Below are 23,699 nucleotides of genomic sequence, written 5' to 3'. Positions count from 1 at the left end.
TCATTTTATCCTATCCAATACATGATTTCTTATCCTATGGGGGGAGCTGGGTTAGGATTCAACAGGATAGAATAATAATATTTAATACCCAATATATCCTCACGTTACCCAATATCCTCACTCTACCCAATATATTTGTATTTATTGCATTATATTTATTTTTTATTTTTTATTTCTCTTTTTACATAATCTTATCAGATTCCTAATCAGGTGCTCAACAAACACAAGAAAAGATATAAGCTTATCAGCCTCATATCATATCCTACCCTTATCAGCCCCATATCATATCCTACCCTTATCCTATCATGTCCACCAAACGAGCCCTAAAGTGCAAGCAGTAATGAATGATGAAAAAATCAAGAATTTGGAATTTTACATATGGATGCTTTGATATCCCTCTGCTCGTATTTTATAAAAATCTAAGTATTGTAAGTTTAATTAATAGTAATCAACTCTGCACTTTACCTTTTAATGTACACCCTACATTTTAGAGGATCCAAATACTCCCTAAGATTGTATTTTATAGAAATATAAACCATTGAATTTTTAAATTAATGGTTATTAACTACGCAGTTCACTCTCTAAAGCGTACCCTACACTTCAGAGGACCCAAGATCCTTAGATCCAACCTAAATGTTAATGGATTTAAAAAATTATTGCACACCAAATGGATAAAAAATTTAGATGACACGGAAAATATAGCCCATGCATGCTTTTGTACTTGTCATCTTGAAAAGCACTGACTTTTTAGTAATAAAAAGCAAAAGCAGTTACCTCGTTATGACGCACGGGGAGTTCATCAAATTCGGAAGCAGCAGATAAGACATGCAAAAAAACCTACACAGAAGAATCTAAGCATAATGATTTTAAATAAAAGAAAGCATAATTCAAACGATAATGTCAAAAAAATAGGAGAAAGAGAAAATTATAAGTCTTACTTCAAGTGATGTATCTGGAGCTATGTTTGAACCAAACATTGATACAGTCATATAGCTAAGGTAATACTGAGATGCTATTGAACCCAACATCGTGGGTGCCACCATGTCTTCATTCATCTTTATGCATCCACTGTCTTCCAAATCCTCAAATGTACTCTGTACTAGGCTGGCAAAAGAAAACTCAGTCAAAATACCATTGTTGAAAACACTGACATCATTCCATCAAGATGGGGTTCAGAATTATTTGGTATTTCATGTCATTACCTAGATAAATATGAACTTAGAAACTCAGGTTCAGCATTCTCCAATCCATAGTAGGCCGGATTAACCATCTGTCAAAAAATGGCTATTAAGCATGTATGTAGGACACTGATACGCAAATGGGTAAATCTACAAATACAAATACAATTTCGGTTCACTATTAAAACTCCTTGAGACAATATTTCTAGTTGAGGAAAAATTAACCTTTCAAGTAGTTAATTAAATCCATAAGTGGTCACTCATTAACCACTTTTAGAACATTGTTATACTTGAAAAATAAGGATTTGTGTATAATCTGAATTGTGTTTACAAATGTACAAAGGGTCTCTATATAAACAGACTGAATAACGTATTGGGCTAAGCCCAAGGAAGATTCTAGAATAAAATAAAATAATTCTATAAGGAATATTCTAGAATAAAATAAAATAATTCTATAACTATTATTTACAACACTCCCCCTCAAGCTCAGGAATAGATATTTATCATTCTTAGCTTGCTAGTAAAATCTTGAAATCTATCTAAGGGATGTCCTTTCGTCAGAATATCAGCTAATTGACACCCAGAGGGAATTATGGAGTGACGATCAACCCACTGTCAAGTTTCTCTTTGATGAAATGGTGGTCGACCTCAATATGCTTAGTCTGATCATGTTGAACTGGATTGTGAGCTATACAAATGGCGGACTTATTATCACAAAGCAGCTTCATCGGTCCTTCACATGTTATTATGAGATCATCAAGTATAAACTTGACAGTGGGTTGAAAAATAAGGAAAAATACAATAATCAGTGGTAGATCGACGATCAGTCACGGATCCAGCATAATCAGCATCAGTATAAACTTCTAAAGATAGATTGCCATCACGCCAGAATAATAGTACTTTACCGGGAGTGGCTTTAAGATACTAAAGAATTCTCTCCACTAACTGCATGTGTTTTTCTTTTGGATTATGCATGAACTGACTTACAATACTAATAGCATAAGCTAGGTCTGATCTAGTATGAGCAAGATATACCAGTCTCCCAACTAGCCGCAAATATTGTCCTCTATCAACTGGAAGACTCTCCTCTTCATAACCCATTTTGCGATTCTGCTCAATAAGAGTACTAGAGGGTTTACACCCAAGTTTTCCTGATTCTTTAAGAAGATCAAGGACATATTTCCTCTGACTAATAAAAATTCCTTTCTTTGAATGAGCTACTTCTATCCCTAGAAATTATCTCAATTTCGCAAGGTCTTTAATTTCAAATTTAAAGGCTAGTCGTGCTTGCAGAACATGTCTCTCCATAATATCATCCCTTGTTATAATGATGTCGTCCACATACACAAGGAGCACAATGAGCCTCCCGTCTTGGGAGTGCTTAAAAAAGAGTGTGGTCTCCTTAACTCTGTTTATACCCTAAGGTCATCATAACCTTAGTAAACCTCCCAAACCAAGCACAAAGAGACTGCTTCAATCTATATAAAGCCTTCTTTAACCTATAAACCTTATTTTCTCCATCCATAGAGTCAAAATTAGGAGAGGTTACCATGTAAACTTCTTCTAACTCACCATTAAGAAAAGCATTCTTCATATCAAATTGATTTATATCCCAGTTGTAATGGTCAACAAGGGACAACAAGGCTCTCACAGTATTTGATAAGTCCATGAAATGTGACTTGAAACATGTGGTTTTAATATGAAAATGTAAATGAAAAGAATATCTTGTGTATAATATTAACCCCAAATGCATTGAGTTGAATGATTATGATTTAAGTGTTAACGGGCTTTTATTTGTATTCTTCAGGCCCACTTGTGATACTGTCCAAGCAAAGAAAAGAATAGAAAGAAAAGCAAAGGAAAAAGAGTGGGCCGATCTTTTACAATGCAAATCAGAAGCCCAATTGAAGAAAGAAAAGAAAGAAAGGAAAAAGAAAGACTCAGAAGCGTGGAACTAAAGTTGAGATTTGCGAACCCTAGCACAGCTCCCGTGTGAGCAAACCCACCTCAACCCTCATCTCAAACCGTCCATCCTGAGTCCCTTCTACAAATCGACCCACCAAGCCATACCGTTCCTTTATTTCGGTCAAATCATCAAACCTTAGCCCTTACCCATGGTCCCGTAAGTGAGTGATTCAACGAAAACACTGACCCTAGCCATTTTGAGTGAAACAGAAAATACCGCACTGGCCGTAACTGACTGGGTGAGCTGGAGTTTTTAGGAGGGTAGGCTGAAGCAACTTTTGGAGTGCGGTTACTGCCTTTGCAAAGGAATCGCACGAGTGGGAAGAGCATGTAGCACACGTGCTGGCTGAGGTGTGAATCGTTCTGCATGAAGGAGCATCAACTATAAAAGGAAGGAGAAAAGCATTATAGGGCTCTCTCTTCTCTTCGTCTCTTTGGATTTTTTTTTAGTGCATCTGTTCTGATTTGGAGATTTGGATTTGTGTAATTTTTCCGAGTACTGTAGCAGAGTTATTCTCTGGGTATAGCTTCTGCCTCGTAATTTTTTGTTCGTAGGTTTTAATTTCCAGTTTGTAATTTCTCTTTGCTGTTTAAATGCTCATAAACCCATGGTGATGAGCTAAACTTTTTTAGAGTTGGGTTGAAAGAGTACCCAGAACTCATTTGTTATTAGTTGTTGTTTTAGAGCTTAAGTTTTAATTTCCAGCTTGTTTAACGTTGTGTTTTTCATTCTGAGTTTGATATGTGATGGCCACACATAGGCAACTCCTAGTGGTGTGGAATTATTGGGAAATAAGCCACACTAGACCTCACATTAAGCACATGGAAAGTTGAGTGAGATATCTCTCAATGGGTATGGCTTCAGAGATGAAGTTACCCTCATGTAACTTAAGGAAATGGTGCTTCAAGGTCTTGTATTAATGTATACACAGGGATGTGTCATCTGTTATTTATGGGAAAAATTGTTGTTGGGAAACAATGGTTGATTTTGTATTTTCGTTAAGCTGGAACTGTTGAAAAAGCAACAACTATTTTCTTTCAAGCAACTTAATAATAAATGAAGGAAGGGGAAATTGAAATCCAACTTGTTTTCAAATACTGCTTTTAAATCAATCTTTATTACCACTTCGTATTTTTGTTCAAATCAGAAATTCTAATTTTCTGTTCTAAAAGTTAAGAGAAAATCATAAAAAAAATATAAATGCTCCCATTTAATTAATTTCCAGTTAGTTTAACTTCCTGCATCAACTGAATCTCTCCTTTAAAAAGAAAATCTTCCCAAAAATATTTTCCTCACATTTAGCTTAGAATAACAGTTTGTTTATTTTGATTCTATTTTGTTTCTAGTTCCGATTAGCAATTACAATTTTCATTCAAAGTCAAAACCGCCAAAGATCCTTGTGGGAACGATAACTGGGACTCACAAAAGCCCTATATTACTTGTTATCGCGTATACTTGCGCGCTTACTTGCATAACTGTTAGCAAGGCAACAGTATTCATCTCTGCAACTGGGGCAAAAGTTTCTTCATAATCGATGCCATAGGTCTGAGTGTAACCTTTGGCGACTAACCGAGCCTTATATCTCTCAAGAGTGCCATCAGAATTATATTTTAGGGCATAAACTCATCTGCACCCTACTGCTTTTTTTTTTCAACAGGTCTATCAACAACCTCCAATTTTTTATTTTTCTCCTAGGCATTCATCTCCTCTTACATGGCTTGAGCCTAATTCTCATCTTTTAATGCTTCATGTACTGATTTTGGAATTGAGATAGAATCTATTGCTGAAACAATGCTTTTTTGCTGCACAGAAAGATTAGTAGAAGAGACAAAATGGGAGATAAGGTATTGGGTACAAGAGAGACAAGATCTTTGGGAACAATAAGCTTCATGTCCCAATCGTCTTCCAAGTGTCGAGATCTTGAAGGTTACAATGCAATTCAAATCTCTGGTAATTTTATGCAATTCAAGCGTTATATTGTCTCGGCTGATGTCACCTTCCTTGATCAACAACTTTTTCATTCTATCCCATCTCAGATAACACAAGTTGATCAAGTTCTTCCTGTTCCTTTTCTTGATTTGTCTTTACCAGTTGCAGGAGACTCTATCCCGGAGGAGCAGCCCATTGCCTCCATCCCTGAAGACCGTCCTTTTCTCACCTATCAGCGTCGTCAGACTGCGCCTCCAGCGGATTTGAACCTTATTGACTCACCGCCTGCTACTGTCGACTCTTCCCCTCCGGATCCTCCATCAGAAATTACTCCCATTGCCCTTCGCAAAGGTATTCGATCCACTCGCAACCCTCATCCACTTCATAGTTTCTTGAGTTATGATAGACTTTCTTCACCACATTTTACTTTTGTTTCTAGTATTTCGTCTGTTTCTATTCCTAAAACCACAGGTGAAGCACTATCTCATCCGGGTTGGCGTCAAGCGATGATTGATGAAATGCAAGCACTTCACTCCAATGGCACCTGGGATCTTGTTCCTGCTCCTCCCGGAAAGTCAGTAGTCGGCTGTCGATGGGTATTCACTGTCAAAGTTGGTCCTGATGGCACTGTTGATCGCCTCAAAGCTCGTTTGGTGGCCAAAGGTTACACTCAGATATTTGGTCTTGACTATGGGGATACTTTTTCTCCTGTTGCCAAGATGGCATCCGTCCGCCTATTTCTTGTCCTTGCTGCTGTTTGTCACTGGCCACTCCTTCAACTTGACATCAAAAATGCCTTTCTTCATGGTGATTTGCAAGAAGAAGTTTACATGGAGCAACCACCTGGTTTTGTTGCTCAGGGGGAGTCTGGACAAGTGTGTCATCTTCAAAAATCCTTATATGGTCTCAAGCAGTCTCCTCGAGCATGGTTCAGTCGCTTCAGTTCTGCCGTTCAGGCGTTTGGCTTAATCCGCAGTAAAGTTGATCATTCTGTATTTTATAGGATTACATCTCCTGACAAGTGCATCTATTTGTTAGTCTATGTTGATGACATCATTCTCACCGGAAGTGATCAAGACGGAATTCGTCAGTTAAAACAGCATTTATTCAGTGCATTTCAAACAAAGGACCTTGGGAAGCTGCGTTACTTCTTGGGAATTGAGGTGGCACAATCTAGACAGGGCATTTCTATTTGTCAAAGGAAGTATGCCTTGGATATCCTCGAAGAAACTGGTATGTTGGGGAGTAAACCAGTTGATACACCCATGGATCCTAATGTCAAGTTATTGCCCAGACACGGGGAGCCGTTATCTGATCCTGGACGTTATCGGAGGCTAATTGGGAAGCTCAATTATCTTACTGTGACTAGGCCAGATATTTCTTTCGTCAGTACGGCTAGTCAATTCCTTGATTCCCCTTGTGATTCACATTGGGATGCTGCTGTGAGGATCCTCCGATACATCAAAGGAGCACCAGGAAAAGGTTTGTTGTATTCGAATCAGGGAAATACAGAAATTTGTGGTTACTCAGATGCCGATTGGGCAGGATCACCCTCGGACAAACGCTCTACTTCCGGTTATTGTGTCTTCTTCGGAGGAAACTTAATCTCATGGAAAAGCAAGAAACAACCTGTTGTTTCTCGATCTAGTGCAGAAGCTGAGTATCGTGCAATGGCAAATACTACATGTGAGTTGATCTGGTTAAAACAGTTGATTCAGGAGCTTCATCTTTGTGAACAGAAACAACCCATGACACTCATCTGTGATAATCAAGTTGCGCTACATATATCCTCTAATCCTGTTTTTCATGAGAGGACCAAACATATAGAGATTGATAGTCACTTCATTCGGGAAAAGATTCAGTCAGGAGAAATCAAGACAGCTTTTGTCAACTCGTCTAATCAACTAGCAGATGTTTTCACTAAAGCTCTTAGAGGTCCTCGGGTTGAATACATTTGTAACAAGCTTGGTGCTCATAATATATACGCACCAGCTTGAGGGGGAGTGTTAGAATATTAGATATGATATGATTAGATATGATCAGATATTATTAGATATGATTGGATTCCGTCTTATCCGTAAATATTCTAATTGTATTAGGATTAGGTTTGGGCCTTTCACTTAAGCCCATTAGGGTCTCTATATATTGTAACTCTCTGACACAGATCAATACACAACATATTATTTTATATTCAAGTGATATGATAAAAAATTAACTTGCTATGCTAGCTTGTGACATGTCAATTGTCTGACATTTTTGTTTGGCAGTAAGATTCTTTTTCCACCTAGTTTTCCTGCCAGTAATGATGAACCAAATTTTTTTTTCTCATGTTATACATAATTGTCGAGAATAACTAGTACGAAAAATATCTTTCGTTTTTATGACGGAGAAAGGCGATATAAGAAGTTCATAAATGGAACTAGTTTATCCAAATATGACTTTTAATCTGGAAAAAAGCTCCATAACTCTGATTGGTCTTTCCAGACAAACATATGAACACTAACTACTTTGCCCTATTTTCTGTTTTAGTAGTAGTGAAGCACCAAAATTCACTTACCAGTCTACGGAATAAGTATGTCCATGTAAGATAATGCATTGCATCTTGTTTATGGCAAATTGTTCCAGAAATAATTTCGGCATTAATGTGATTATGCAGCTGCTCCCTCAAACTACTCTCAACAGGAAAGGGTTCATACAAGAACTGCAACATAAAAGAGCAAACTCAGCACAGTAGGCTATTCAGGCAAAGACAAATATAATCATCAATGTCGATTTTGACCTTTTTATAGAAGCTCTTCTTGGGTTCATGAACAAGAATCACTGCTTTCCCATGTTGATCAAATTGAGGCCGTCCTGCACGACCCATCATTTGCAATATATCAGTGATTGGAAAATCAACATACCTCTTGGTTTTTCCATCATAGAATTCTGTGCCCTGCAAAAGAAACAAAAAGTATTGTCAAAATAAAAATAAAAATTTGAAGATGATAACAGCAGGAGGTATTCAAATCTTCTGTCCCATATTCCTGTCCCCCCATTTAAGATATACTATATTCATGAATTGTTAGCATTTAATTTGTGGGACAAGGAAAGGTGGCCGACGATTACATTTTGTAGTGGAAATCAAAATATAATGAACTTTATTTTTGGTTGAATTTAAGATGTTAGCAGTCATGGACCCATGTCATGGGTTAGTAACACGGCCCCCTCCGGGATCCCAACTCCCTTCGGCCCAACAACGAAACAGTATGGCCCTACCCCCACAAGGTTTACATAGGGATCGAACACATTCATATTCATGAGAGACACATTTCACTTCCATTGTGCTACCCCTTAATCGTAAAACATAAAGATTTGCTTTTTACTGTTACAAAGGCATAATAGGTAAATTACATACATGTTTAAGGTGTAAAAGGGAGAAGTCAAAACTAGAAACCAATATATGGTAAGAGAATATTGCCGAGATAAATGGCCACTACTTGTATCCATTCTTAACAACATTGCTGCAATGCTGCCCAACACTTACATTTATCACTACTATCCTAATTAACATAATTATATGATTCTGACTACCCTATTTACAGAATCGGCAAGATACTATTTACATAGTTACCCACATTTACCAACAATGTCGCTCTAATTGGAGCATATAAGTCATATACATCAAGTTTGATACATATATAACTTATTTGAGGACCCATCAAAAATTTAGAGAAAACATCTGACAGCTAGTCATTTTGATTAACAAAGTTAGTAGTGATGTTGATAGGAATGTTGATGCAGTAGCAGAATCAGAACCTAACGCAGCAGGACCTGATGCAGAGTTACAGCCAAAACAGAAGAAATGGGCTGGCCCAATATTGGTCTATCAGAGCAGGAATAAGAATAAGGGAGGGAGAGTGAGTGACATGTAATAGGTGGTTATGGTTATGTTGTTTTGCATTGGCAGTTGTGGAGAGAGAATTGGGTGTGATTTGTTATTCCGTTGCTTTATAGTGGAATAGGGTAATCATGACTTACGTTTGTTTTTCTACAGGGTTAGAAGGGCTTGGAGAGCATTCTCCATAGCAGGGGGACTCGTGCTCTTTTCTGTTTTTCTTTTTTGTATTTTCTAGTATTCCTTTTTTTTTTTTTACAAAATTAATACAATTCACCCACTCTATAATGATAGGAGAGGTTTTTATCCTATCAGATGTCTCCAGATAAGATATTTTCTTTGAGGAAATGATAATCTATCTCAATGTGATTTATCCTCTCATGAAAAACACTTGATTCAATATGATGTGTAGTGCAATTTGATTGTAACCTGCCCAAATCAAGGTTCTTAAAGTAACTTTTTGAGCCAAATGAGTTTTGACCTTTCAACAACATAATATATTTTGCTCTTCTAGGATATTAGCTTATCCCGAGTGAATACACAATATCCTGAAGTGGATCTCCTATCAGGAAGGGAACCTAACTGATCACCATCTAAGCATCTAACGATCCAGGTGTGACCTATATCAGCACAAATGAGTCATTTTCCCATAGTCCTTTAATGTGCTTTAGGACATGAATTATAGCAACCCAATGACCTTCGTCAGGTGAATTTAAGAATTGACTTACCACACTAACTATAAAAGAGATGTCTGGACAAGTGACTGTGAGATAATTCAGTTTATCAACTAATCTCCTATATTTTCTTGTATGTGAAAGTGGCTCCCCCTAATTTGGTAGAAGCTCAGTATTAGGATTCATAGGTGTATCAACATGTTTTGCATTCAAGAAAGTTGTTTCCTCGAGAATGTCCATGGCATACATTCTTTAAGAAATTATGATTCCATCCTTTGATTGCGCCACCTCTATGCCAAAGAAGTATTAGTTTTCGAAGATCTTTTGTCTAAAAGTTATGACTAAGATGTTTTACCTAAGATATGCCAAGGTGATCACTACCTCCGATGACATGGAGTCAAAATACACAATCAAGTAGATGCATCCCTGAGTTGAAGGACAATAAAAGAATGAGTTATCAGCCTCCCTCCATTTTATAACGAACAATTCAACCACAAAGCTAAATTTGTCAAACCAAGCTCGAAGGGATTGTTTAAGGCCACAGAGATATTTGCGGAGGCAAATAACAAGTGTGGAAAACTCCCCTTTATTAACAAATTCAAGAGGTTGTTCCATATTCAGCTCTTCATTGAAATCACTAGGGAGAAAATAATTTTCATTCAAGGTTGTTAAGTCTCAATTCAAATCGTGAATCGTTAGACTGGTTTTTTGAATCAAGAATCATAAATTATATCAAAATGTATGATTCAAAAATATAATGAAAAATAGCTTACAATATATCATATAAATTATAGGAGAATCGAGTATCATGTTGCAAGAGGAACATCTAAGTGCAGCCTATATGGTGCTTAGATATCTCAAGAACACTCTAGGCAGAGGATTATTCTTTAGAAAGGGGTATAATAGGATGATTGAAATCTATACTGATCAGATCGGGAAGGTTCATCATTGAACAGAAGATCTACCTTAGGCTATTGCACCAATGTGTGAGGAAATCTCATAACTTGGAGAAGCAAAAAAAAATAGTGGTCTTTAGCCCATGGAGTCTGTGAGGGAATCTGGTTGAGAAGACTTCTTGAAGAGTTGAAGATCTCATACTTCTTACAAATAAAACTATATTGTGACAACAAGGCAGCTGTCAGCATCGCTTCCAGTTCACCATGAGCGAACAAAGCACGTGGAATTGCCACTTCATCAAAGAAAAATTAGATGATGGAAGTGTATGTATGATGTATATTCCTACCAAAGAGCAGACTGTAGATATCCTCACTAAGGGCCTAAACCGGCCAACCTTTGAAGACCTCATTGGCAAGTTGGGAATGATCAACATTTATCTTCCAACTTGAGGAGGAGTTTGGGAAATTAGGATTAGAATCTTTCTGCTTTTATTTCTTACTAATTAGTGATTGAATTTTTCCTTTAATAGGAATTTAAATTTTGAATTTGCTCCTATAGATAGGATAGGGCTGATGACTCATTGCTGAGTCATTCTAATCCATTCTTTTCTTATTTACTCTTGTATAAATACCCCCTATCAATGTAAATCAAATTTTTCAATTCAGAAAAACATTTATTTTATATCTTTCAATACAATATATAGGCTATTGGTATTGTATCATGTCGTGTCAACCCGCATAATGAGTGACACACTTGAGGTTATAATAGTTAAAAGTGGATTGCAGCTTGTTGCGGCCAACCCTAAAAAACGCTATAGCGGGTTGCGGATGTGGAAATGGCGGAAATAACGGAATGGATTAATAGAACCTAGATATACCACACATGTATATGCTAAAATATAAAATCAATCAATAATAATAAAGGATTGCTACAAAACATAACAATATCCAAATAGTCAATTAAAAGATCTAAATATTGTCAATTTTAAAACAAAACAATATCCAAAACAAGATAGCAAAAAAAGTATAACTACAAAATTCTCCTTAAGTTAAAAGGAAAATTCTATAAAACAGCAGTAAGACCTGCAATGCTATATAGAGTTGAATGCTGGCTAGCACATAGGCAACATGAGCATAAAATGGAAGTAGCAGAGATGAGGATATTAAGGTGGATGTGTGGTTATACGAGGATGGATAAGATAAGAAATGAAGATATTCGACGAAAGGTAGGAGTACTACCGGTAGCTGAGAAGATGAGAGAACATAGATTGAGGTGGTTTGGGCACGTAATGAGAAGGCCCCTAGATGCTCCCGTAAGAGCAGAAGTTTGTTACCAAGAGCTCAACACAAAAAGAGGTAGAGATAGACCGAAACTTACTTAGGGGAAGGTAGTAAAACAAGATTTAATGGAGTGGGATATAGATTGGCGGACGGTATGCCTTAGAACGGAATGGAAAAAAGCTATAAGCATGGTGGAGGGTTAGACCCGTTGTTATTCCTATGTTCCAGATGGTCCCTTTTTAGTCCTTTTCCCATTCATTTTCCCCTTTTCTTCTTTTCCCTTTCTTTTTTAGTTTTATATATATATATATATATATATTATTACTTTTCTATTTATTTATTTTTATATTTATTTTTATGTTTCTTTTTTCAACCTTTTTGTATCTTTCATTTGGGTTCATCTACCACGGACCCCAATTAATTTGGAATAAAGGTGATGTTGATGTTGATAACCTCCCTTTTTTAATTTATAATTTTTTTTCAAAAAAGATTATTTTGTATTTGAATAAAATTTTAAATTTATTTTAAATAAAAATTATGTATTTTTTTTTACTTATTTTACAAACAAAACATTATTAAGTGTGTTTAATAATTCACATTTGTAAAAAAAAAAAAATAAAGTATATAATTTTTATTTAAGTAAATTGAAAGTAGTGGGTAGACATTTTTTCCTTTTTAAATTTAATCTAATAAGAGGTGTCTAGCAAATAAACACGGGACTGTCATGTGTGTCAATATATATGTATGAAAGAATAACATATGACCAAACCGATTATGATAGCCAGAAAAAAATAAGTAAGAAAAAAAAATGAACAGAAAAAATAAGGGAAGAAGTCAAAAAAATAAAAAAAAATAGCAGGGTAGACAAAAAAGAGTAAGAGAAAGAAAAATAGGAGGGTAAAAATAAAAATAGGATGGAAGAAAAAGAAAAGAATAAAATAAAGTTAGAAACCTTACCGAAATAAAGAGAGGATGCACGAGTCAAGAGAAAAGGAGAAGCTGCCAAGAAACGAAGAGACAAAAAAGAGAAGCTGCCACTGGGAATCCTCAAAATTCAAATACGTGAAACCGTGGAATAGAAAAGTATCACACAACAAAGCTGCTGACTGGAATAGAGAAGCTTTTTTCCTTCGGTTGAGTGTGCCAGTGGGTTTAAAAATATAAAGTCCAAAACGTGAAAAGGGAGGCCCAATGTCCTTTTAATAATAAATAATAAAATGGACAAAAATATCCTTGTCTTTTTTCTATTTTGTATAGGCAAAACAGTATTTCTTCGTTTGCTTTTCATCCGCGATTTACAGCGATACAGACGCCATGTTTATCCGCTATTTGGATCGCTTCAAACACAATCTCTTTCCGGTGTGGTGTGGCGTGGCGCGGTGGTCCTCAGCTTGACAAATTATTCGTGTTGTGTCGTGTTAACCCACAAATTATTCTTGTACTGTAGGTTGCCGACGTGCGTAACGCCTATCTTTTGTTCTCTAGCCAGTAGGATGCATACACACATGACATGACATGAACATACGCTACATTATACACTATAATATACTACTCATACTACAAGTGAACCTAAAGTGGAGGAATCCTTGAGGACCCCTAGTTTACTGAGATTTGTCAAAATCTCACCCCATTTGGGGAATATTTTTCACGGGTTGATATTCATGAGATGGATGCATCTCGAGGCAAGAGATCGGAGTAAAGATCTTAGCATGACATGCATTGCTGTTATCTAATATTTTCTTATGCACATGAGACTTGAATATTATTATCACCATATTATGTATGTTTCATTTGATGTAAGCATAGGAGTTGTCTATGCCACATTTATTTTTGTGTCCATGCCATTCTGATGAGCCTATGTATATGTGCAGATAAAAATGCATAGGTTTATGGGATTTATGTATTTATATTCATTTTCATCATAGGATGTAATGATGTGATTGATCATGTTGGTCATTATTATGTAATAAGATTTATATATAAGATGGCCTAAGTAAAGGATTGCTAGGTGTCACGACTTATGCATGTAGAAATCATTTAAATCCCTTTAGATATGATAACTTAGGTGCCAAGAAAGGTATATAATAGTATGAATTAGCTTAATTAAACCATACACATGGTCGACACTATTGTATGTCTTCAATGAGGACAACTAAGTACAATATGAAGTGATATGGGGCAAAGAGTTAAATTCTAAACCCTCAGCTTGAAGAGAGATATTCCATTTCGCCACTGTCATGGAATATATGGATATTGGTAATCCAATATCCGGATATGATATCCGGATATGTCCCCGACATATATCCGGATATTCTGGGCAAACAGATGCAAAAACAAATGTTTAAAAAGAAATGCTTATAGACCTTATGGAATTTAAATATGGAAGGCTTAAATCCATCTCTACAGAGTAACTTAAATAAATGTAAAGGAAGATGAGAGTAACTTAAATAAATAATTTAGATATGATTGGATGTCTTAGTGTGTGTAATTGTTGAGACGTTATGTTGGAGAGCGTTTCTCTCATAGTACATAGTTTAAGTAGTGTGTAATTAAGAATGAAGGTAATTAGTAAATGAGATAATTGGGGAACAAGTAATATAGAATGAAATTAACTTAACATGCAAGTAACTATTATAAATTGATATAGAATGGAAAAAGTTTTGTCATGTGCTTACGCAAGATTAATTATGAATTAAAATGATTAGTTTCCGTATTTATTTGATTAATTAGCTGTGCTTAATATCACTCTGATGATAATACACCGGATACACACGGGGTGTTACATCGTGTCAACACGAATTACCACCCCTTATCAACACTATGTATTTGTCCCAAACCAAATGACGAAAGAAATGACTCCCAATAGAACGTATAAAAAGAAACAACTACTACAACTACATCACCTTGATAATCACTAGATGAGCCGGAAGATTCACACCCCAAGCCAATGTGCTGGTACAAACCAATACCTGCGTTGATATTATACAACCAATCAGTCAAGGGCAAGCCAAAATAACTGTATTTTTCAATTTATTTTTCTTTAAGACAAAGAAAAGTGCCAATTTCAATTTTTAAGGTGAAAAATGTGTGCCTGAATTTTGTTGTTTGCAAAAAGTTCCTCAACCAGAGATCTGTCTTTGTCATTCAAGCCTGCATGATGTAACCCGATGCCAAATTGTAAAGTATGCCTCAGGTTTTGATCAGAGACTTGAGACAGAACCATCAGCAGTGCTTCTTCTGGCATATCAAGGAATTGCCTTGAATGTTCATCTGAAGCAGCAAACTTCATTCATGGAGAAGAAGGATTAATAACAGTAAATCATAATGCAATAAATACTATTTCCCACACGAGATTGGATCTGCACCTGAATTAAATCCAGTGCAGTAAGTCTTGTCTGGCGTCGTGATGAGACAAATATAAGAACTGGTTTTGCCGGTGAATGGGTGCATATAGCAGCATATGCTGGTTTGTTCATACTGTTCATCCTTGGGCAGTAATACTTTCCAGGATATCCCTATAAGAAGGTCAAGTAATATTAACATATTTGTAAGACTTTATTTCAAGTGTCTAAAGAACCAATTCAACCCAAAAGCTTAAGCTATTAAGTAAAGGCCTCTTTAATGGTTTTATATATATCTCCAACTCGCTCCCTCACACGAGAGCTCACTAGGCTTGAAGAAGAACAATGCACAAACTCGCCTACCTGTGCTTAACAAAATCCACAATACTTAATTTTTTATTAATTAAACTGAGGACAATGAGGATCGAACCCAGGACACCAAAGCTCTGATACTATGTAAAGAATCAATTCAACCCAAAAGTTTAAGTTGTTAAGTGAAGGCCTCTTTAATGGTTTTATATATATCGCTAACAAAGTGTATGCAACAATTAGGGTTGGCTTGGTAGGAGTAAGCAGGTAAAGGTTAAGATGGAGAATTGATGTATGTGGAAATGTCTATATGCGTACCACATTTCCATTCCTCCATTACTCATGCTTACTACTACCAATCACACCCTTGTTATAATAAAAACAATTAACACGAAACACTACTCAAAGAAATGGTCATGTAAAGCCAAAATCAATGTGAAACACCATGTCCACTTGCCTGAATATGAACTTCCAGAGGTACAGGCCTCACACTTGGCTTGAAATTGAAGAGTCCAATCTCCTCAACGCCTAACCAATCAGCTAGATCACTACATATAGAGGGAAAACACAATTACAAGTCAATCGAACAAACTCCTATCCCATGCACTCTATCTCTCCCTACCACATATTCTCAGTCATCCACTAGAAATTGAAGTGTGTGCATAACCACTCCCCATTAACCCCAACTAGCAAGGGTGGGGAAAGTGTAATCCCTGTATGCAGCTTTACCCTTGCATAATTGCAAAAAGACTATTTTCCAAATTCGAACCCGTGACCTTTCAATCACAAAGGAAAAGTTTTATCATTATTCCAAGTTCACCCTCTAAGTGTGCATAAAAATAAAAATAAACAAGAGGGGTTTAAAAGAGAGAGTAGAGACTGCAAGATGATAGACAAATATTAGTGGAGATAAGAGTGGAGAAGAATATGGGAAACAGAAATAAAAAAGTAAGAAGTAATTATAAAAAAATTACCTTATTTACAGAAGGGTGTGAAAAAAAAAAAAAGTAAACTTACCCAGCATTAGCCAGAGCTGTAGAAAGGCCTATAAACCTTACTGCACGCTCTGTTTGTGATGATATGTATCTCATCCTAGAAACGATAACCTAGAAAAAGAAATTTCCTCACTTGAGCACTTAGAGAGCATCTATATAAAACCAACAGCTATAAAATGCACAGAAAGTTAATAGTAATGAAGTGTAACATTTTGCAGGAAAGAAATATCATTAGAGAAGAAATGGGTTAAGTACGAGAGCGGAAGATAAGATGTCCTCCTAAAAGAAACAAAAAAACACAAACCAGAGCACTCAAGAAAGACACATCAAGTATCAACTGAGCAAAGCTTGGCGATTCATATGCATGAAGCACTGTTGTACAAATAAAGGACTCAACCTTAGAGGGAGCTTTAGACTTCCAAATAGGTTTATCAAGGTGGAATGGAACTCTATTCAACGAATTAGATTTACATTAAAACACCCCAGAAAGATCAATAAGCCAAATCCCTTTAAAGAACATAATCAGGGAGACCCAAGAGAGTCAGTTCAGAACATTCCATATTGTTTCAATTAAGAAAAACGTGGAAATCTGATAGGGACCAGAAGTAGGACACTTACAGAAATAGTTAGATAATTCAGTTAGGATATAGACAGGATTAGATAGATAGATAGATAGATAGATAGGTAGGCGGATTAAAGTTGTTGGGAGCAGGGACATAGCTTAAATAGGAGGAAAGGCCGAAGAGGATAATTCAGATTCATTGGTATTGGAAATAGAGCAGTGGCTCAGTTGTAAAAAGGGAAAACCCTTAGAAGAATATCTCTCTCCTTTTCCTATAAAGATTCAGCAATCAATAACAGTCTTTATTCATTCATTCTTCCATACTATCTATTGGCTCTCTCATTCGTGGGTTTCTAACAAAATCCCAAGAAGTGGGATTGAACAGTATAAAAATTGTGGATAGGAGAATTTTGATAGGAAGATAGTCGACAACAGCATGGGAAAGCCAGAGACTAACAGATGAATTTCCTACCCAATAGTCCCCCCAAAAGTTGACATGAGAACCATTACCGACCTTCAAAGAAAGCAAAGATCTATAGGTAGTATAACCTTGTGATACAAATTTCCATGCGGTAAATTGTAAAGCTCAGGCTACAATATTAGCATCCCAATCACTCTGATTCTAGTGCTATTTCATTCATGGTTTTTTCCCTTCCCATTTATTTCTTCAGTCCTTAGAAGGCATCTTGTATATTCCCTGTTATCAAGAACCAACTCTTCCAAAAGCTTAAGACGTCATGTGAAAGCTCAAGAGTAATTTTATCTCTAACACGCACCCTTGCGCAAGAGACTTTTGGACTTGAAACATGAACAGTCATAGACTTGCCCTACCTTGCGCTGAAATTCAACTTTTAATTTAGAATAATGCGGGCACTCCTTACCACTTGGTTATGATGGCTCTAATAAGATGTCAAGAACCAACTCTCCCAAAAGCTTTAGTTGTTAGGTGAAAGCCTAAGAATAGTCTTATAGGAAACTCCTGTGTACTGTGTTGACCCCCACGGGTATCCCTTATAAGAAGTTCGGAAGGGAGATTGACAAACCCAATAAGATAGTAGGACTCAACATAGAAAGGATCCCTTACAAGAAATCTCCCCCCCCAAAAAAAAAACAATTGCATGTAACTACCTGACTCTAATTATAGTATAATATAATAGTTAAACGATTCACATTACCAAAAGTGCTATATGGGAAGAAAAAAAAAATTAACAAATGAGGCAGAAAGTAAGTAGTATGTTGCCACAGTTCATAAGCATATACCTCAAGGATAGGCCCACGATCAGCTCCCAATAAGTGAATCTCATCCAATATCACAAGTCCAACCTAGTGATCAGTGCCAGCACAATTCAAATTCGGATAGCTTCAATATTGAAATAATTTCAATACATAATATTACATACACCCACAAACACACATCATGACAATATGAATTCACCTTTGTGACATAGCTACGACTATGCCAATTACGACTAATACCATCCCATTTTTCAGGAGTAGATATGATGATATTTGCAGACAAGAGGGCCATCAAATCTGGAGTATAATCTCCAGTCATTTCAACCTGATAAAAAGCAGAATATCAATACCACCAATACCATATATAGTTTATGTCATATTTTTTTCCTTACCATCTTTTTCCCTAGTCGAGAAACAAGACGCTTTTTCCAATCGCTCATTCTTTCCCTAACGATAGCCTTCAGAGGTGCTATATAAATAACCTGCATGTTCATACAGCAAAGTAACTTACACATTTCATAATGTTACATAATATACAAAATAGGCAACAGACACAGTTATTTTGGTACACAACAATGCATAACAATAAAAAAAATAATTACACACGACATATACAGGAAGTTTCACCATTTTATCTACAGAAATGAATAAATGCAATTTATTATGCATTTTATTCTCTCACTTAAGTCTCACGACAATACATCAGTATAATTAACCACCTTAAGTTCCCAGCAAAAAAGAAAGCAGCATGACTTCCTTCAAATAAAATGCTAAACTCTCTCTCAACTGCATTAACAATTAACAAATTTAAATACAAACCTTCATATCAGGCTGAGTGTTGAAAAGACGAAGCATAGCAAGCTCAGCAGATACAGTTTTTCCACTTCCAGTTGGAGCTCCTAATAGAACATTATTGTCCGTGTGATACAAGACATGAAAAGTCTGCCCAAGTCCAGTAAAGGCATTACATAACAGTCTACATAAGTTGTTTATTCAAGTAAAGCCATGGTGTATAACCTAACAAATTTTGTCGTAAAGCGAATGAACCAGACCTGTGTTTGTATAGGATTAAAATGTGAAAATCTATATAACGCTTCATAAGCACTGTTGCCAAGGGAAGAAACAGGAAGAGGTTTTAAATCAAGTAGTTCTGTGTGAGCAGTACGAGCCTGAGGAAAATATAATCCAAGTGTGAGACAAGGATTGGTCAGGAACTAGTTACCATACAATAGATCTAGAAACCAAAAATGGAAATAAATGGACATGTAATACCTCTGGCAATGGTAAATTATGAAAAGTAATAGTGTAGAATGCCTCTGCATGAAGCCAGGAATCAGAAATGGCATGGATGTAATATTGTGGTGGATGTGGTTCAAATATAGGCACAGTGAAAGAAAGCTTGTAAGGTTCCCCCTTAGCCATCCGCTTTGTTAGGGTAAAGAGTTCAGAGTGGTAGATGTGATCATTCACGGAATCCTGCTCAAAATAGTTGATCATGCATGCAAGTTAGAGTTAGCAATTATCAAGCCATAACAAGCTAAAAATCTGGCAATGTAAAATGATGGATCAGAGAAAAGCCTACATGACATGCTTTCCCTGGCTTAATTGTGGCGTCAAAACACTTGCAATACATTTTTTCAGACACACATTTGACATTTCATATGCAAAAATATAAATATTTAAGCTAACAATCTAGATAAAATCAAACAGCAATTGGAGATAGACACATGGGCAACTCCTAAAGTTGTTTAAAATAAAATATTCTGGCTATGCTAAAAATCCAAACACACATTGAACAATACATACCAAAATATAAATACTTACAACAACCACCAACACACACACCCATTAGGTGGGATCAGCAACATGGATCAATCAATGACACTGGGGCTCTACCAAAAACAAAATTTTCAGTAAAACCATTTCGACCAAATCAAAATAAAAATAATTATACTAGATGAAATAGAAAACCATCTGAACATGGCATAAACATGTCAGCAACTCCTAAAGTTTCTTTGTCTCGGAGCCAATTTAGGATAATGTTAGGCTTTTGGCTTCCTTATGGTTCAAAACACAATTATTTACAAGAGTTTCCCAAACCGATAAGCAGAGGATTAGGCCGTTTTGATCCATTGATTTTCTTTTTCATTTTTTTTCCCTTTTTAGAGGGTGAGCCGGTGTGCCTTAGAGCAAGTGGTAAGGTTGCTTCTTTGAGACCAGAAGATACGGTTTCGAGTCTTCGGAACAGCCTCTTTGTAAAAAAAACATACGAAGGTAAAAATGTGTATTATCAACTCTCACCCTTACCCTTGCAAAGCAGGTAGTCTAGTGCACTGAAGTTTGCTTTGCCCAATATTTTACACGTTTTCATTATGGGTATCCCTTATCCTCTAGTTCCTTGTAATTTTCTTCTTCTTCTATTTTTGTCTTAATTAATTCCTTCATTTATAAGAAAAAAAATTAAATGAGTAATCCGAGGAGTCCAAATTTAAAAGTTAGGCCCACTTTGCAACAGACTTCTTAAGCCCAGTCTGCCACTTAAGACGCTTCACCAAACTACAATTTCGATGCCAAGGGAGACCAACTCTTATGGCGGGCTCTTTCCAGTTCGCTCATTGTCACTAAGGGAATCCATGTTAGTTTCTTTTCCTCCTATTATTAATTTTCTTAAACACAATGGGTAGCCTTGCCTGACTTGAGGTCTCGTCATGGGAGTACAGATGTCATGCATAGGTCACAAAGTCCAAACATGATAGATAGACAGACACACGCAAATGGTCTACAGCTTTTACCTCAGAAAGAATTTTTAACCAATCACAAGAGAATGAGCAAACAATTTGTAAAGTGACTAATCATCACATTAAAATTTATTCACCTCTACCAAAATCCACCAACGTTGAGCGGTACCATGAAAACGATCTTTCCAAATGAAAACAGGTGTTATGACCAAATCAACCTGAAAAAAATAATTGATTATGTGAAATTGGATATCATGGCTATATTATGTGATAAAATCAATGAAAAAATTGCAATCTGAGCACTCTGGAAGAAATTCTTCATCTCGGAATCACCTTCAAGACAGTTCTGGTTATTGGACTCACAGTTGCAGATAACTGAAGTGATGGAAAATACCCTAGGTATTGCTTGACCAACTAAAAATGGAGAGGGATAAGAAAATAATAATCAATATTTCTTCAACATCAGAACCCGCTTTCAAAGGAAATCTTTGAACACCATCCTACTAAAAGGTACATACCTTTCCTCCAGGTGCATAACGAATTAATGCCCCAATGTCTTTTTCCTCCATCTCCAGCAAGTGATCTAGGTCAGCCCCACGTTCTTCAAGCTTCCGCAGTATCTAGACCAACCAAAAAAGACTATCACACACCAAAGTGAAATATAGCTAGAGAATAGAGAAAAACAATAGTTAAGGGCAAACTTCTGCAGAAAGGTCCTTGTCGAATTGTCTAAGAGGATGTTGGTGCGGCCAAATTTGGCGATCCACAGCTTTGCAATAATCCAACATGAACAAAGACATCTCACACCAGCCTCTTCGCAAGCAAATCTCAAATAAAGCCCGCATTATACGAGCCAAGCTTGCACTTATGTATGAGGCGTCAGATACCAAAGAAAAAGAATCTATAGAGCCTCGAGATATGTACAACTGCAAACAACAAGTAATGCATTATTCACAAAATTATTCAGGTATGCTAATATTATAAAGAACCAATTCAACCCAAAAGCTTAAACTGTTAGGTGAGGGCTTCTTTAATAGTTTATATTATACTTTAACACGCCCCCTCACACGAGAACCCACTGGTCTTAAAGAGTGGATAATGCACAGGTCCACCTACCTGTGCTAAGAAAATTCCACAAGAGAAAGTGGAGGCGGTGAGGATCGAACCCGGGACACGAGGCTCTGATACCATGTAAAGAACCAATTCAACCCAAAAGCTTAAGCTTTTAAGTGAGGGCTTTTTTAATGGTTTATATTATACTCTAACAAATACCAAACAGGCAAACAAGGTCAACTGCTTAAGAAAAAAAAAACCTGAATCAGAATGGAAATCTTTCCATGTTTATTGGAAGGACCACCCTTAATTTCTAATGGGCACGATGTGCGTGCCAACATCTCTAGTTCATTCTGTTCTTCTTCTCGAACAACAATATTCTCAAATTCAGAAGAATGTGCAACCATGTTAATCACCTGGAGCGACAGAAAAGGTGAAAATAATGAAAAGACAAATTCTAATAATAAAATAAGAAAGAATGTCATTTAGACTGGATACATGTTTACAAAGGCATAGAACAAAGAACTGAACCAAGATATATGAGATGATGAATGACCAAATTGCACATCTTTTCCAATTTTACAGAAAAAAAAGTACATAATAATATGTATAAGAAATAAATTGTTTTTATAGTAGAATAGAACCTTTTTATGGAAAAAGAAATTTTCATAAAAAATAAAAGAATAAAAGTACAACAAAAGGCAGGCTAAGATATCATCAAAAGCATTAAAAATGAAAACACACACACAAACACACAAAAAAACTAAGAATGCAGCAAGGCTGCCCAATTTCTCTGCATATTGCATATGGCATCTCACTTGAAACAGCCATTGGCAGAACGCTAAGAGAAGCTAGAAACATAACTGATGAACCAGAAAATTATATTAAAGTAAAATAATGGAGACAAGCTCCATACAAACTCTTATTGCAGAAAAATAAACCAAAAGCTCACCCTTAGAACCAATACACCTAGGCTCCAAGAGATCCCCAATTCCCCCAAATATTCACTTAATTCATGCCTACCTCACTACACACAATCCCCCTCCTTTTATCCTATTCTTTAAGAATATTCTAGAATTAACTAACACTCTATTTTCTTTCTCTATAACAACCCCTATACTATTATTACATTTATCCCTCATACATAATTTATCCCTAACTTGAAACAGCCATTGGCATAACACTAAGAGAAGCTAGAAACATAACCATGTCCCAATTCAAATTTAAGAGCATAAAAAAACCTTAAAATAGAATTCAATAAGTGTGATCACAAAACTTTAGCAGTAATTAAAACCTTGTTTGCAATAGATTATAATCAATAACCTCACTATCATTCATGTGGCGTCTCAACATTTCATTGTATGTTTCAACACTGGAATATTGAATGTAAAAATGGCTTGCAATGCGACCAAGCTCAGTACAGTAAAAATTGCCACTTTTCTCATCAAACCGCATCATTTTTGCTTTATCAAGTGCACGTGCAGCATCAATTACAAGAGATCTTTGCTTAGAGCGTAAAGCAGGATCTGCCATCACCTAAAGCATAGAAGAACAAGAAATCACCAGTGTTGCTCTAGACAACATATAAAAAATTACCATTAAAAAATCTTTGAATGCATACAGAGAATCACCAAAAAAAAATTCAAAATAATAAGTGAGACACT

The 23,699-nt window shown here is 36.2% G+C and overlaps 1 protein-coding gene across 3 annotated transcripts in view; it reads right to left on the bottom strand.

The window, feature by feature from the left end:
- LOC133302602 (DExH-box ATP-dependent RNA helicase DExH14) overlaps positions 1-23,699 on the bottom strand; it is a 57,529-nt gene that overhangs the window by 12,445 nt on the left and 21,385 nt on the right. Inside the window, exons 22-43 of one of the 3 annotated variants that reach the window (XR_009750365.1) lie at positions 23,359-23,571; positions 22,296-22,451; positions 21,684-21,908; positions 21,501-21,602; positions 21,316-21,396; positions 21,120-21,200; positions 19,517-19,720; positions 19,297-19,413; positions 19,064-19,186; positions 18,637-18,726; positions 18,444-18,569; positions 18,269-18,331; positions 16,469-16,557; positions 15,909-15,999; positions 15,167-15,316; positions 14,893-15,084; positions 14,705-14,770; positions 7,853-8,008; positions 7,631-7,774; positions 1,203-1,270; positions 939-1,104; positions 775-851 (exon numbers count right to left, since the gene is read on the bottom strand). Coding sequence is in view for 2 of the 3 variants with exons in the window: in XM_061502410.1 (XP_061358394.1) it covers positions 775-837; positions 939-1,104; positions 1,203-1,270; positions 7,631-7,774; positions 7,853-8,008; positions 14,705-14,770; positions 14,893-15,084; positions 15,167-15,316; positions 15,909-15,999; positions 16,469-16,557; positions 18,269-18,331; positions 18,444-18,569; positions 18,637-18,726; positions 19,064-19,186; positions 19,297-19,413; positions 19,517-19,720; positions 21,120-21,200; positions 21,316-21,396; positions 21,501-21,602; positions 21,684-21,908; positions 22,296-22,451; positions 23,359-23,571 (2,766 nt within the window). In the remaining variant the exon portion in view is untranslated. The remainder of the gene's footprint in view (positions 1-774; positions 852-938; positions 1,105-1,202; positions 1,271-7,630; positions 7,775-7,852; positions 8,009-14,704; positions 14,771-14,892; positions 15,085-15,166; positions 15,317-15,908; positions 16,000-16,468; positions 16,558-18,268; positions 18,332-18,443; positions 18,570-18,636; positions 18,727-19,063; positions 19,187-19,296; positions 19,414-19,516; positions 19,721-21,119; positions 21,201-21,315; positions 21,397-21,500; positions 21,603-21,683; positions 21,909-22,295; positions 22,452-23,358; positions 23,572-23,699) is intronic. The other 2 variants (XM_061502410.1, XM_061502411.1) reach the window with 2 other exon arrangements.

Source organism: Gastrolobium bilobum, unplaced genomic scaffold (assembly GCF_033153095.1).
Source record: "Gastrolobium bilobum isolate Gb01-03AN ecotype WA unplaced genomic scaffold, APGP_CSIRO_Gbil_v1 utg12088, whole genome shotgun sequence".
Taxonomy (NCBI): domain Eukaryota; kingdom Viridiplantae; phylum Streptophyta; class Magnoliopsida; order Fabales; family Fabaceae; genus Gastrolobium; species Gastrolobium bilobum.
The sequence above is the reverse complement of the archived record's forward strand: the minus strand, read 5'-3'. Positions and strand labels throughout refer to the sequence as shown.